Source organism: Salvelinus namaycush, chromosome 24, assembly GCF_016432855.1.
Source record: "Salvelinus namaycush isolate Seneca chromosome 24, SaNama_1.0, whole genome shotgun sequence".
Taxonomy (NCBI): domain Eukaryota; kingdom Metazoa; phylum Chordata; class Actinopteri; order Salmoniformes; family Salmonidae; genus Salvelinus; species Salvelinus namaycush.
Genome location: NC_052330.1, coordinates 31611780 through 31626684, shown reverse-complemented (window position 1 = coordinate 31626684; position 14905 = coordinate 31611780). Strand labels below are relative to the sequence as shown.

At 42.6% G+C, this 14905-nt stretch overlaps 1 protein-coding gene across 2 annotated transcripts; it reads right to left on the bottom strand.

Annotated features, from left to right (window-relative positions):
- Positions 1-4138: 4138 nt before the first annotated feature.
- LOC120019179 (breast cancer metastasis-suppressor 1-like protein-A) lies at positions 4139-14700 on the bottom strand. Of its 2 annotated transcripts, none has more exons than XM_038962483.1 (10): positions 14172-14700; positions 13839-13929; positions 13561-13688; positions 11721-11800; positions 11263-11359; positions 8947-9036; positions 8773-8837; positions 8647-8686; positions 5939-6124; positions 4139-5759 (listed from the first exon to the last, which is right to left on the bottom strand). In XM_038962483.1, exons 1-9 carry the CDS (start codon positions 14260-14262, stop codon positions 6048-6050), a joined length of 759 nt encoding a protein of 252 aa, XP_038818411.1. In that variant the 5' UTR covers positions 14263-14700; the 3' UTR covers positions 4139-5759; positions 5939-6047. The 2 variants fall into 2 exon arrangements, with proteins under 2 accessions (XP_038818411.1, XP_038818410.1); XM_038962482.1 differs by having other exon boundaries at positions 5998-6124; positions 14172-14697.
- Between the last annotated feature and the right edge of the window lie 205 nt (positions 14701-14905).

Genomic DNA, 14905 nt, shown 5'->3' with positions numbered 1-14905 from the left:
ATTCCTCACACAATACTCCTTAATGACAAAGCGAAAACAGGTTTAGCCATTTTCTAAAATGTATTAAAAATAAAACAGAAATACCTTATTTACATAAGTATTCAGACCCTTTGCTATGAGACTCGAAATTGAGCTCAGGTGCATCCTGTTTCCATTGATCATCTTTGAGATTTCTCTACTACTCGATTGGAGACCACCGGGGTGAATTCGATTGAGTGGACATTATTTGTAAAGGCACACAGGTCTATAATGAAAAGGTCCCACTGTTGATGGTGAATGTCTGAGCAAAAACCAAGCCATGAGGTTGAAGGAATTGTCCGTAGAGCTCCGAGACAGGATTGTGTCGAGGCACAAATCTGGGGAAGGGTACTAAATAATGTCTGCAGCATTGGAGGTCCCCAAGAACACAGTGGCTTCCATCATTCTTAAATGGAAGAAGTATAAACCCTCAACTCCTCCTAGAGCTGGCCCCATCGGCCAAACGGAAGAGAAGGGCCTTGGTCAGGGAGGTGACCAAGAACCCAATGGTCACTCTGACAGAGCTCCAGAGTTCCTCTGTGGAGAGGAGAGAACCTTCCAGAAGGACAACCATCTCTGCAGCCCTCCACCAATCAGGCCTTTATGGTAGAGTGGCCAGACAGAAGCCACTTCTCAGTAAAAGGCACATGACAACCCGCTTGGAGTTTGCCAAAAGGCACCTAAAGGACTCTTAGACCATTAGAAACGAGATTCTCTGGTCTGATGAAACCAAGTTTAACTTTTTGGACCTAATGCCAAGCGTCACATATGGAGGAAACCTGACCCCATCCTTACAGTGAAGCATGGTGGTGGCAGCGTCATGCTGTGGGGATGTTTTTCAGCGGCAGGGACTGTGAGACTTGTCGGGATCGAGGGAAAGATGAACAGAGCAAAGTAGAGAGATCCTTGATGAAAATCTTCTCTAGATCAAAGGTTCACCTTCCAACAGGACAATGACCCTAAGCACGCTGCCAAGTCAATGCAGGAGTGGCTTTGGGACACGGCTCAATGTCCTGTAGTGGCCCAGCCAGAGTCCAGACTTGAACCTGATCGAACATCTCTGGAGAGACCTGGAAATAGCTGTGCAGAAACGTTCCCCATCCAACCTGAAGGAGCTTGAGAGGATCTGCAAAGAACGAGAGAAACTCCCCAAATACAGGTGTGCCAAGCTTGTAGCGTCATACCCAAGAAGATTCGAGGTTGTAATCGCTGCCAAAGGTGCTTCAACAAAGCACAGAGTAAAGGGTCTGAACACAAAAGTGATATTTTAGTTTTCTAAAAACCTGTTTATGCTTTGTCATTATGGGGTATTGCGTTTTTTCCTCAAATAATTTGATCCATTTTAATATAAGGCTGTAACGTAACAAATGTGGAAAATTCAAAAGGTCTGAATACTTTCCGAACGCACTCTATTTACCTTCTTATGGCTGCAATCCCGTTAACGGGATGATATGACAACAGTCAGTGAATGTGCAGGGCGCCAAATTCAAACAGAAATCTCATAATTCAAATTCCTCAAACATACATGTATCTTATACCATTTTAAATGTAATATTGTTGTTAATCCCACCAAAGTGTCCGATTTCAAATAGGCTTTACAGCGAAAGCACCACAAACGATTATGTTAGGTCACCGCAAAATCACAGACAAACACAGTCATTTTTCCAGCCAAAGACAGGAGTTACAAAAAGCAGAAATAGAGATAAAATGAATCACTAACCTTTGATGATCTTCATCAGATGACACTCATAGGACTTCATGTTACACAATACATATATGTTTTGTTCGATAAAGTTCATATTTATATCCAAAAACCTCAGTTTACATTGGCGCCATGCTCAGAAATGCCTCCAAAATATCCGGAGAAATTGCAGAGAGCCACGTCAAATAACATAAATAATCTTCATAAACTTTGATGAAAGATACATGTTTTACATAGAATTAAAGATAAACTTGTTCTTAATGCAACCGCTGTGTCAGATTTCAAAAGCTTTACGGCAAAAGCACAATATTCAATAATCTGAGAACAGCATTCAGCCACAAAAGGAAGCCATACAGTTACCCGCCAAATTGTGCAGTCAACAAAACTCATAAAAAGCATTATAAATCTTCACTTACCTTTGCTGATCTTCGTCGGAATGCACTCCCAGGACTCCCACAAGAAATGTTTGTTTTGTTCGGTAATGTCCATCATTTATGTCCAAATAGCTATTTTTGTTAACGTGTTTGGTAAACAAATCCAAAGTCAGGAAGCGCGTTCACTAAAAGCAGACGAAATGTCAAAAAGTTCCGTAACAGTCAGTTGAAACATGTCAAACGATGTATTGAATCAATCTTTAGAAAGTTAACATAAATCTTCAGTAACGTTCCAACCGGAGAATTACATTGACTTCAGATGTGCGATGGAACAGAGCTCCCTCTCATGTGAACGCGCATGGTGAAAGCATGGTCAGGTCATGATAGACCTGACTAATTCCTGTCTCCTTCGGCCCCACTTCACAGTAGAGGCATCAGACAAGGTTCTACAGACTGTTGACATCTAGTGGAAGCCGTAGGAAGTGCAAACTCATCCATATCCCACTGTGTATTCAATAGGGTCTTGGTTGAAAATCGAACAAACTCAGAATTCCCACTTCCTGTTTGGATTTTTTCTCAGGTTTTTGCCTGCCATATGAGTTATGTTATACTCACAGACATCATTCAAACAGTTTTAGAAACGTCAGAGTGTTTTCTATCCAATATGAATAATAATATGCATATATTAGCAACTGGGACTGAGGAGCAGGCAGTTTACTATGGGCACCTCTGTGCACCTTTCATCCAAGCTACTCAATACTGCCCCTGCAGCCATAAGAAGTTTTAACCCCTTTTCTTGGGTAAACTACCTCCATTCACCCATAAAACAAATTCAACCGGTCATACAGCAAAACAGAGAACGTCATCGTGTTTGTGAGAATCACCCCTTTCCACAGTGGCGTTAGTTCGTAGCCCAAAAGGTTCGTACGCTACAAACTGAAATTGGCACGTCGACGATATCGACTTCAGACACCTCCCCGTAGGTCTTGTGTGAGTGTGTGGGGGGTGGAGTAAAACGGGATGCCAAATTGTTCGGAAGCTACAGCCATTTTCGTGAATAGACCGATTTTCGGGATCTCTCAGTCTGACAAACACAGCTGTAGCTCGGCCACCTTCCACCGCAGATGCTGAAGACCGCCACAGGTAGATGCGGTAGACGGAGACAGACAGATAGTTCTAGCTTAAACCAACAGATTTTGATGGGGATGTTTGTATTATCTTACTTATAGACTATATGGGGATTTATATACGGCACATGCCTTTTTGGAGTGCTTTGATTTAAGTTGCCCCTACCCACTGATACAGGGATAGATATCTTTCATACCTCCAATGGTTGAGGTTAGGATTGGGGCTAGGATAAACTGATCCTAGATCTGTGCTGAAGGTAAACTTCTACCTAGAAGGCTACTTAATGAATGAGTTTGTTTTTGCTCAGTATAGGACTTAGGTAGAGAATGGACAGAGGGGGATAAGTGAGATATTTGAGTGGATCCTGCATCGATCCCAATACAGTGTGTTAATCTAGTGAGTTCCCCTCTGGCAGAAAACCCTGGCTAAACAGTTGAACAGCAGAGCAGACTTTGGCCATTATAAAGCCACGCTGAGCATATGAAGGGGGGGGGGTGGGGTTGCATTGGACTAAACCTTGGGATTGACTTTTGGTTCAGCATTGCCTGGCAATTTTGCCTCTATAACAGAGCTATATAGATTATAACTAGTGATTTGGGGTTGGGTTGTGTATACAGTTTAAATCCACTATGGAACCTGCTTGGCAATGAGAGGGAATACGCTGTATCATTTCACATAATTTGTTCTAGGACTCGACAGAGAGCAGGAAGGAATGGCTTGTGCTGAGCAAGTCGATTTAGCTTCACTAGACATGCTGTCAGCTTTACTGACGGACAACATAAAAAGGAATTATGATATGGCCTTCTATTCCACCCAGACTATTTTGCTTTTATTGATGGCTGTAAATCCAGTTCTTTCTATAGGATTGCGTCAAGGTTCTACAATCTTTACAAACTAAGACAAATTACACGTTTACTACAAAATTAAATATTTTATTTGCTGTACATGAATTGTGACTGATATTTTATTCCAATTTTCCTCCCGCATGACATGAAAAGAAAATGTAGTGTAGACTGAGCGTTAATTTCCAAAAAATAAAAAATACACAAAAAAATCCAAACTTTACAAATAAAAACTCAAGACAGCAGGACTACTGTTCAATTGATGGCAGTGAAACATTTGGTCTGATCGTACTCAGACGGACATAAGTAGAATTCTTCATAGGCTGCGAAAAAAAACAGCAGATGCTCCCAATATATACAGCATGTAACATTACACAATTCATAATATGTTGAGAACCTTAAGATGCAAAACTGTTGGCAGGTGGTACTTTATACACAGAAACAAATGCTTTCCCACAATATCCAATCATGTGCAAAAGAGTGGGATTGCATGGACGTGATTGTACAACAACCAGATATTTTGACCCATCTCTACTGACCTTGGCCATGCTAAAATATAGTTAACATCCATCCTTCCTTCCTTGAATTAATAACACATCTGACAGCATTGGTTAGGTAAATGGTATCATGTCCCCTTGAGGGCAGGAAGAAAGGGAAGACAGAAAAAGCAAGAGGGGTGTATCCTTATCAGAATAGTAACAGAGACATGAAAGATGAGACTATACATGGAATACTACAAGAGGTGGGGGTCTCACAGTGAAGGAAACGCATCATTAGGACCAGGGTTTAGCCATCCATCCAGTCACAACCAATGGACCCGCTTGACTTGATCCTCGTCCTGTTCTCACCGGCCAGAAGAGCGGAGTAAGTTCAAGACGGTAGGCATCATCTTGTTAAAAAAGGCACACTACGGGGGCCTCCCGAGTGACGCAGCGGTCTAAGGCACTGCATCGCGGTTCATTCCCGGGCTGTGCCACAACCGGGAGTTCCATAGGACGGCGCACAATTGGCCCAGTGTTGTCCAGCTTAGGAGGAGGGTTTGACCGGGGGGGAGCTTTACTTGGCCCATCGCGCTCTAGCGACTCCTTGTAGCTGGCCAGGTGACTGCAGGCTGACCCCGGTCGCCAGTTGAGTAGTGTTTCCTCCGACACATTGGTGCGGCAGGCTTCCGGGTTAAGCTGGTGGGTGTTAAGGAGCACGACTTGGCGAGTCATGTTTCAGACTCCACCTTCGCCTCTCCCGAGCCCGTTAGGGAGTTGCAGCGATGAGACAAGATTGTAATTAGGGAGAAAAAGGGGGGTAAAATACACTAAAGACACACTACACCACTCCTCCTCACAACCAGAACTTTACTCATCTCATTTCCAGTTTAGAGAAGGAATGACACTTGTTGGCCTCGCAGATCATATTAACATACAAAGAGCATTAGTCAGTCACTGACCCTACACATCCTGACCTGTAGCTCTCCAGGACCAGGCTTGGTTAAGTCCACTGACATAAAGGAGAGGACATTTTATGGCAGTGGAGTTCATCATCTGTTATCCAGGGTGAAAGAGTACGGCAGGCTGCGAGGGACATTAGGAGTGTTTGATGATGTATTTGCCTTTCTGCAGCTGAGAGATGTAGAGTTTGGACTTGCTGCTGTCAAGCCATTTGAACCACACCTCGTCATGGTTTATGGTGGTTATTATGGAACTGTGCGGAGAGACGGAAGAGGATTGGATAATAAAATATATGAATACACATTACATACACCTATATGCCTCCTTACACCAATTCACTTACAACACCACCAGTATATCCACACAAGATCATGCTCCCACGCTCAAATGCGTCACATGCATATATACATACAGAAATACACACACACTTACCTCAAAGACATCCACCATTTGAAAACATACATTTCCTACACAGACACCAAGACACACACCTGGTAGGGTGTTGGTCCTTCTTGTTGATACACGAGGCCTGTCCTCTGCACTACCACTGGCTGTCATAGAACAGTCTGCCCTCCTCAGACCTCGCCACATGATGGTGTCTGTCAGCCTTGGTAGGGACTACACACACACACACAGCACAAACACGTCATAATGAAGGTACAACAGTTGTAAGCACTATGTATTAACATATACCCACACTATCTAAATACATACATTCAGAAAGTGTTAAATAAGGGGTGAAACTAAGCTGGTACGATCCGGGACGGAGTACCGGCAAAATAAACAGTGGGGCTACGCCATACCGGTTGAACAACAGCCTATCACAATAATTAACACAAAGATGCCAAGGAAACTGTACTGCTGCTACTGTTATTTAGCATTACAGCATGTCACCTACATGAAACACTGGCAAATGGACTTAAAACCTGGACAATACTCTCCAAAATGATTTTGATGATAAGTGAATTATTGCGAAGGCAGAAATGAGTGGCCGAGACGTGCGCGGACAGTGGATCCATCAATTCAGGTTACCATTCATATATTCATATATATACACACACATAGTTGAAGTCTGAAGTTTACATACACTTATGTTGGAGTCATTAAAACTTGTTTTTTAACCTCTCCACAAATTTCTTGTTAATTAACAAACTATAGTTTTGGCAAGTCGGTTAGGACATCTACTTTGTGCATGACACAAGTCATTTTTACAACAATTGTTTACAGACAGATTATTTCACTGTATCACAATTCCAGTGGGTCAGGAGTTTACATACACTAAGTTGACTGTGCCTTTAAACAGCTTGGAACATTTCTGAAAATTATGTCATGGCTTTAGAAGCTTCTGATAGGCTAATTGACAAAATTTGAGTCAACTGGAGGTGTACTTGTGGATGTATTTCAAGGCCTACCTTCAAACTCAGTGCCTCTTTGCTTGACATCATGGGAAAATCAAAAGAAATCAGCCAAGACCTCAATTGTAGACCTCCACAAGTCTGGTTCATCCTTGGGAGCAATTTCCAAATGCTTGAAGGTACCACGTTCAGCTGTACAAACAATAGTACGCAAGTATAAACACCATGGGACCACGCAGCCGTCATACCGCTCAGGAAGGAGAAGCGTTCTGTCTCCTAGAGATGAACGTACTTTGGTGCGAAAAGTGCAAATCAATCCCAGAACAACAGCAAAGGACCTTGTGAAGACGCTGAAGGAAACGGGTACAAAAGTATCTATATCCACAGTAAAACGAGTCCTATATCGAAATAACCTCCAAAACCGTCATAAAAAAAAGCCAGACTACGGTTTGCAACTGCACATGGGGACAACGATCGTACTTTTTGGAGAAATGTCCTCTGGTCTGATGAAACAAAAATAGAACTGTTTTGCCATAATGACCATTGTTATGTTTGGTGGAAAAAGGGGTAGGCTTGCAAGCCGAAGAATACCATCCCAACCGTGAAGCACGGGGGTGGCAGCATCATGTTGTGTGGGTGCTTTGCTGCAGGAGGGACTGGTGCACTTCAAAATAGATGGCATCATGAGGAAGGAAAAGTATGTGGATATATTGAAGCAACATCAAGACATCAGTCAGGAAGTTAAAGCTTGGTCGCAAATGGGTCTTCCAAATGGACAATGACCCCAAGCATACCTCCAAAGTTGTGGCAAAATGGCTTAAGGACAATAAAGTCAAGGTATTGGAGTGCCCATCACAAAGCCCTGACCTCAATCCTATAGAAATGGGCCGAACTGAAAAAGCATGTGCGAGCAAGGAGGCCTACAAACCTGACTCAGTTACACCAGCTCTGTCAGAAGGAATGGGCCAAGATTCACCCAACTTATTGTGGAAAGCTTGTGGAAAGCTTGTGGAAGGCTACCTGAAACATTTGACCCAAGTTAAACAATTTAAAAGCAATGCTACCAAATACTAATTGAGTGCATGTAAACTTCTGACCCACTGGGAATGTGATAAAATAAATAAAAGCTGAAAAAATTCTCTCAACTATTATTCTAACATATCACATTCTTAAAATAAAGTGTTGATCCTAACTGACCTAAGACAGGGAATTTTTGATAGGATTAAATGTCAGGAATTGTGAAAAACTGAGTTTAAATATATTTGGCTATGGTGTATGTAAACTTCCGACTTAAAACTGTGTGTGTATATATATATATATATATATAATTTTTTTTAACAGATGACTTTTTCCATTCATCAAATGTCGGGTGCACAGTATGGAAGCGGGAATTATTTATACGCAAATATACGTAGGTAGCCAGGCTTACAGAAGCCTTCTGAAGTGATTGACAATCAGATGAAAACATCATGACTAGTTATGTTAATAGAACATCAAAATAATAGATTTTAAAAGATAAATGACATATCTTTACTATTGGGCCCATAGAGATCCTATTAACTGAATGGGGACGCTACACGTCATTCTATTAACTGAATAGTCATTCTATTTGTCATTCTATTAAATTAATAGGGATTATATGTCTATGTCCAACAAAAAAATCAGAAATGTAAACATAGAAGGTACCGTACAGGTAAAATGTTTAATCTATTTTCATCCCTGCTCTTAATATAATGTGGGACCAGATACTGTAACAAATGAAAGACATAAATCTGAGATTCTTACCATCAACCTTGACCCTGTGCGACCCTAATGTCACCTCCGCCTGTGGTGCATACAGAACAAGATTGAAAAGTTAAATTCCAACCCTAACAAAATTACAACAGACTTACATTTGGTTAACTCAAATACCTTTCGTATTGCTGTCCAGTCTTCAAGTACATCGATGTCTTGCAACATGTAAACAATATATGGACGTGGGAAGGGGTTAAGTAAAAAGGTAAAGTTCTTTATTGATATTAGCACTGACCGTATCTGTATCCAATACAGCATCAATAGAGTAAGACGGGTAGAAAGAAAGGATATCTGAGACAACAACAGGCTTCTTTTTCTTGACAGGGCAGAAGGGATCCTTCTTCTTGTTCTTCCGTGAATGTAAACCATCGTTCCACAGTTCTGGAATGCAGAGACGGAGCAAGAAGCGTGCAAAGCCACTCAAGACAGTTAGTGCCTTCAGAAAGAGTTCCCACCCCTTGACTTTTTATACATTATGTTACAACAGGAATTTTAAATTTTTTTGATTTTTGGTCACTGGCCCACACACAATACCCCATAATGTCAAAGTGGAATTATGTTTAGACATTTTTACAAATCAATTAAAGATGAAAAGCTGAAATGTCTTAAGGCAATAAGTATTCAACCCCTTTGTTATGGCAAGCCTTAACAAGTTCACGACTAAAAATGTGCTTAACAAGTCACATAATAAGTTGCATGGACTCAGTCTGTGTGCAATAATAATGTTTAACATGATTATTGAATGACTACCTCATCTCTGTACCCCACACACAGATAATTGTAAGGTCCCTCAGTTGAGCAGTGAATTTCAAGCCCTGATTCAACCACAAACACCAGGGAGGTTTTCCAATGCCTCGCAAAGAATGGTCCCTATTGGTAGATGGGTAAAAATAAAAAAGCAGACATTGAATATCCTTTGAGCATGGTGAAGTTATTAATTACACTTTAAGTGTATTGATAAACCCAGTCACTACAAAGATACAGGCGTCCTTCCTAACTCAATTACCGGAGAGGAAGGAAAATGCTCAGGGATTTCACCATGAGGCCAATGGTGACTTTAAAAGAGATTTTTATTTTATTTAACTAGGCAAGTCAATTAAGAGTAAATTCTTATTTACAATGAATGACAGGCTACCCCGGCCAACCCCGGACGACCCTGGGCCAACTGTGCACCTCCCTATGGGACTCGCGATGACGGCCAGTTGTGATACAGCCCGAAATCAAACCCAGGTCTAGTTACGGCACAACACTAACCTAATTGACAGAGTGAAAAGGACGCCTGCACACAATACAAATACTCTACAACATGCATGCTGTTTGCAACAAGGCACTAAAGTAAAACTGAAAAAAATGTGGCAAAGCAAATCACTTTTTGTCCTGAATAAATAGTGTTCTGTTTGGGGCAAATCCAATACAACACATTACTGAGTACTACTCTCCATACTTTCAAGCATACTGGTGGCTGCATCATATTTTGGGTATGCTTTTAATCACTAATGACAGGGTCTTTATCTAGATTTTTTTTAAGAAATGGAGCTAAGCACAGACAAAATTCTAGAGGAAAACCTGGTTCAGTCTGCTTTACACCAGATGAATTCACCTTTCAGCAGGACAATAACCTAAAACACAAGGCCAAATCTACACTGGAGTTGCTTACCAAGAAGACCGTGAATGTTCCTGAGTTCCCAAGTTAGTTTTGACTTAAATCTGCTTGAAAATCTATGGCAAGATCTGAAAATGGTTGTCTAGCAATGATCAACAACCAAATTAACAGAGCTTGAAGAATTTTGAAAAGAATAAATGGGCAGATGTTGCACAATCCAAGAGAGAAAAACTCTGAGAAACTTACTCAGAAAGACTCACCGCTGTAATCACTACCAAAGGTGCTTCTACAAAGTATTGACTCAGGGGTGTGAATACTATTGTAAATGAGATATTTCTGTATTTAATTTTCAATTAATTAGCAAAAATGTTTTCACTTTGTCATTATGGGATACCGTTTGTAGATGGGTGAGAGAAAAAAATATAACATTTAATACAATTTGAATTCAGTCTAACAAGATGAGAAAAGAAACCCACTGCTCTTTAATAAGCTTTACATATCGACCTCAAGGCCTTTGTCAGAGCTTTTGTGTGAGTTTAGAATTTGCACCCTTATGTAGACATAGCTCCACCCTCATCAGTTCAATGATAATCGAATGTGGTTGGAGTCGAGGGAAAATAAGCAAGTGTTACCAAATATAACAATGTGCATTTCATTAGTATTCACATCAAAATGTGGAATAAGTCAAGGGGTATGAATACTTTGTGAAGGCACTTTCAATCCGAGCTGGTATACTTGAGATTGTAGGGTATGCAGGATTTTTTTCTCTCCAGCCCTGCATTTAAACACCTAATTCAACCCATCAACTACCCTCCATGACCTTCATTTAGTTCAATCAGGTGTGTCAGTAATAGTATTTACTTAGATTAACAGGCTGTAAAGTCATTTCCAACTAATATCGACTGTACAGTAATAGCCCTTCCTCAAGGTCCTCTGTATATAGTTAACAGGATCAGAGTACTGCATATAGCCCGGGGCTATAGCCTCTGCATAGCCTCCTGTACCTGAGGTGATGTCGATACTGTGTCGGTCCTCCTCCAGGCGTCTGATCTTCTCCTCTAAGTCACTGTGCACCGTGTCAAACAGCAACAGCTTCTCACTCTGGGAGGAAACACAGAACATGGATGAGTACTGTAGTACTACCAATGCCATGGCGAGAGACCCTGGTCCAATACATACAAAAATGCACCTTTGCTGATTGCATAACTGCAAAGCATTCTACGTTATTTTCCAGTAGTTTGCCATGCAACCTTCATTCCTTGAGGTAGCCATATTGCTGATCTGTATGTGACTAGACAAGGCAAAGCAAGGATTCAAACCAACTGCTTTCTACAGCCCTAAACCTCAGACAGGGCCAGAGACAATGATTTAATTCCACGTTTGATCACTGTCACATTATTCACTGGCCCAACAATTGGCCCTTGGGAATCAATAAAGTTGTATCGTATTGAATTGACCCAACCTCCCAGTGTTGGCAGGCAGCCTGGATCTCACAGTCGTACTTGTTCTTCACAGACTCAAGACACAGCTCTTGGTAGATCCCTAGAGAAGATACAAGACAAGGAAAACATCTCTTTACTCTTGGCAACCTTCAGAAGGTTTGACGTCACTGAGAACAGAGCCATATATCTACAGTGTAACAGTACATTGTATATAAGATACGATAGTACTTTATACATTTCACAGGGGGGACATTATTGCACCAGCCAACACATACATTACCAACAAATACACCATTAAAACACAACAAGGACACAGACATTCAAAGCATCACATCAATGAATATAAAAAGTGTTTGTGTTAAAAAGGATCAGCGGAAACATTATGTTTTAGACCTAGCTAAAATAAATATGTCTGCCATAGCACTGTGATGCTCCAGGGACTGTGGAGGGGGTGTCTAGTCTTGGCCATAGCACTGTGATGCTCCAGGGACTGTGGAGGGGGTGTCTAGTCTTGGCCATATCTCTGATGCTCCAGGGACTGTGGAGGGGGTGTCTAGTCTTGGCCATATCTCTGATGCTCCAGGTACTGTGGAGGGGGTGTCTAGTCTTGGCCATATCTCTGATGCTCCAGGTACTGTGGAAGGGGTGTCTAGTCTTGGCCATAGCACTGTGATGCTCCAGGGACTGTGGAGGGGGTGTCTAGTCTTGGCCATATCTCTGATGCTCCAGGTACTGTGGAGGGGGTGTCTAGTCTTGGCCATAGCACTGTGATGCTCCAGGGACTGTGGAGGGGGTGTCTAGTCTTGGCCATAGCACTGTGATGCTCCAGGGACTGTGGAGGGGGTGTCTAGTCTTGGCCATAGCACTGTGATGCTCCAGGGACTGTGGAGGGGGTGTCTAGTCTTGGCCATATCTCTGATGCTCCAGGGACTGTGGAGGGGGTGTCTAGTCTTGGCCATAGCACTGTGATGCTCCAGGGACTGTGGAGGGGGTGTCTAGTCTTGGCCATATCTCTGATGCTCCAGGGACTGTGGAGGGGGTGTCTAGTCTTGGCCATATCTCTGATGCTCCAGGTACTGTGGAGGGGGTGTCTAGTCTTGGCCATATCTCTGATGCTCCAGGTACTGTGGAAGGGATGTCTAGTCTTGGCCATAGCACTGTGATGCTCCAGGGACTGTGGAGGGGGTGTCTAGTCTTGGCCATATCTCTGATGCTCCAGGTACTGTGGAGGGGGTGTCTAGTCTTGGCCATAGCACTGTGATGCTCCAGGTACTGTGGAGGGGGTGTCTAGTCTTGGCCATAGCACTGTGATGCTCCAGGTACTGTGGAGGGGGTGTCTAGTCTTGGCCATAGCACTGTGATGCTCCAGGTACTGTGGAGGGGGTGTCTAGTCTTGGCCATAGCACTGTGATGCTCCAGGGACTGTGGAGGGGGTGTCTAGTCTTGGCCATAGCACTGTGATGCTCCAGGGACTGTGGAGGGGGTGTCTAGTCTTGGCCATAGCACTGTGATGCTCCAGGTACTGTGGAGGGGGTGTCTAGTCTTGGCCATAGCACTGTGATGCTCCAAGGACTGTGGAGGGGGTGGCTAGTGCCGGCTTCCATACTCCTAAGCTTTCTGAGGATCCGCTTATCCAGGATGGGCTCTAGATTGTCCTGGTGGGTGCCGATGATAGATCCAGCCTTCTAAACAAATGTCTGTTAGTTCTATTTGGAGGTAGCCTACCCAGGAACCCGGTAGGTAGGTCATCTAAGGAACGTTTCTGACGTTGACATCAGCCGCCTGTCACAACTAAAGTTAAAATGCAAAGTGGGACGTTAGTATCCAATCTAGTGTAGGCAAAGTGACATGGAAACTCACCGCCCACTTTAGTTCTGATCTGCATATTCTCCTGTAGGTTGGCAAGTGGTTGCAGATACTCTTGGGCACAGGCTGCTATGACCTCCTGTAGCTTTATATCCACCTGACAGAGCCTCTCCTTGTACAGCCTAGTCATAACGAGATAGACAGGGGTGAGTCAATATAGCAGCATCATCAGTAGCTAGTTAACTTGGCTTAAACATGCACGTAAACATGGATCAGAAATCAATCAATCTGGTAAGAGTGATTCAATTTGGAATGTAGCCAATTGTCTTTACTGTTCTTTCAAGTCGCCGAATTGCTTCTCCAGGGTAGTCATCTCGTCCATGCATTCCACTCGTCTCCTCTCGCAGTCCTCATCGTTCATCTCTGTTGGCAAAATAAACATGCCAACTGTCAGACAACTCCAACACAGTAAACACAGTAGAAGTAGCTAGCTAGCAACTATAGCAACATGGCCACGCAGCATCCCTTTCGTCATAAAGGAGACCATAATCAAAATCGCCATGCATACTGTACTAACACACACGTAAAACATTTTGAAACTGCATAACAGCAAGCTGCATTTGGCCTAGTTAAATCTAGCTAACTACATTTACTGTATTCCTTACCCGAGCTGTCTCCATCTTCAGATACAGAAGAGCTGACAGTGTCGTCTTCGTCCGTGCTACTAGCGTCTTGCTCTGGGAAATCAACCTCCATATTCTTCCTGGTTGCTTTCTTTCTTTTCGCGAACTTGCACTTATTCAATTACTGATGATAGGTTGGCGACCTAAATTGTGTCAAAATAAGAGTGTTTTATCAATATAAACAAAGACGGCTAAACAACTAACTAGCTTGTTAGTTAGCTAGATAGCTAAAACAGAGCGGAAACTGGACAACGATTTTTATAACTAACCCAAGATAGACCACAGCCTGTCGTTTCTAATGGGAAGAAATTAGTCTTCTTCTGTGGATTTTATATGGCGGTTGGCAACCAACTTTAAGGTGCATTACCGCCACCAACCGGTCTGGATTGTGTACCAGAGACAGTGAAGTTTTTATTCTACCCAATAATCTCGTCTCCCCAACGAAACGAAATACATAATTAAATACTACATCCCCTGAAGATGTCCCAGCAGTTCCCTTAATCCTGGCTCTTCAACCCCATTACTCCTCAAATCTAATAACAATCGCTACCTTTCTCTCACATATTTCTGGCACTGAAATAGAACATCCACTGTCTCCATCTCCTTCTGACAATGATCACACCTCCCAGGTGGATGCTTCCCCACCACTTTCAATGTACTATTTAGCCTTGTGTGTCCCAGTCAGCCTTGTGACTACACTTTCCTCCCTTCTCTCT

Bases quoted from the DNA above. Each gene is read 5' to 3' on its own strand.
- LOC120019179 (XM_038962483.1), bottom strand. From the start codon at position 14,262: ATGGAGGTTGATTTCCCAGAGCAAGACGCTAGTAGCACGGACGAAGAC. The intron at 13,930-14,171 runs GTAAGGAATACA...TTTTGCCAACAG, and splicing joins TGAAGATGGAGACAGCTCGG to AGATGAACGATGAGGACTGC. The intron at 6,125-8,646 runs GTAAGAATCTCA...GTGTGTGTGTAG, and splicing joins GCACAGGGTCAAGGTTGATG to TCCCTACCAAGGCTGACAGA.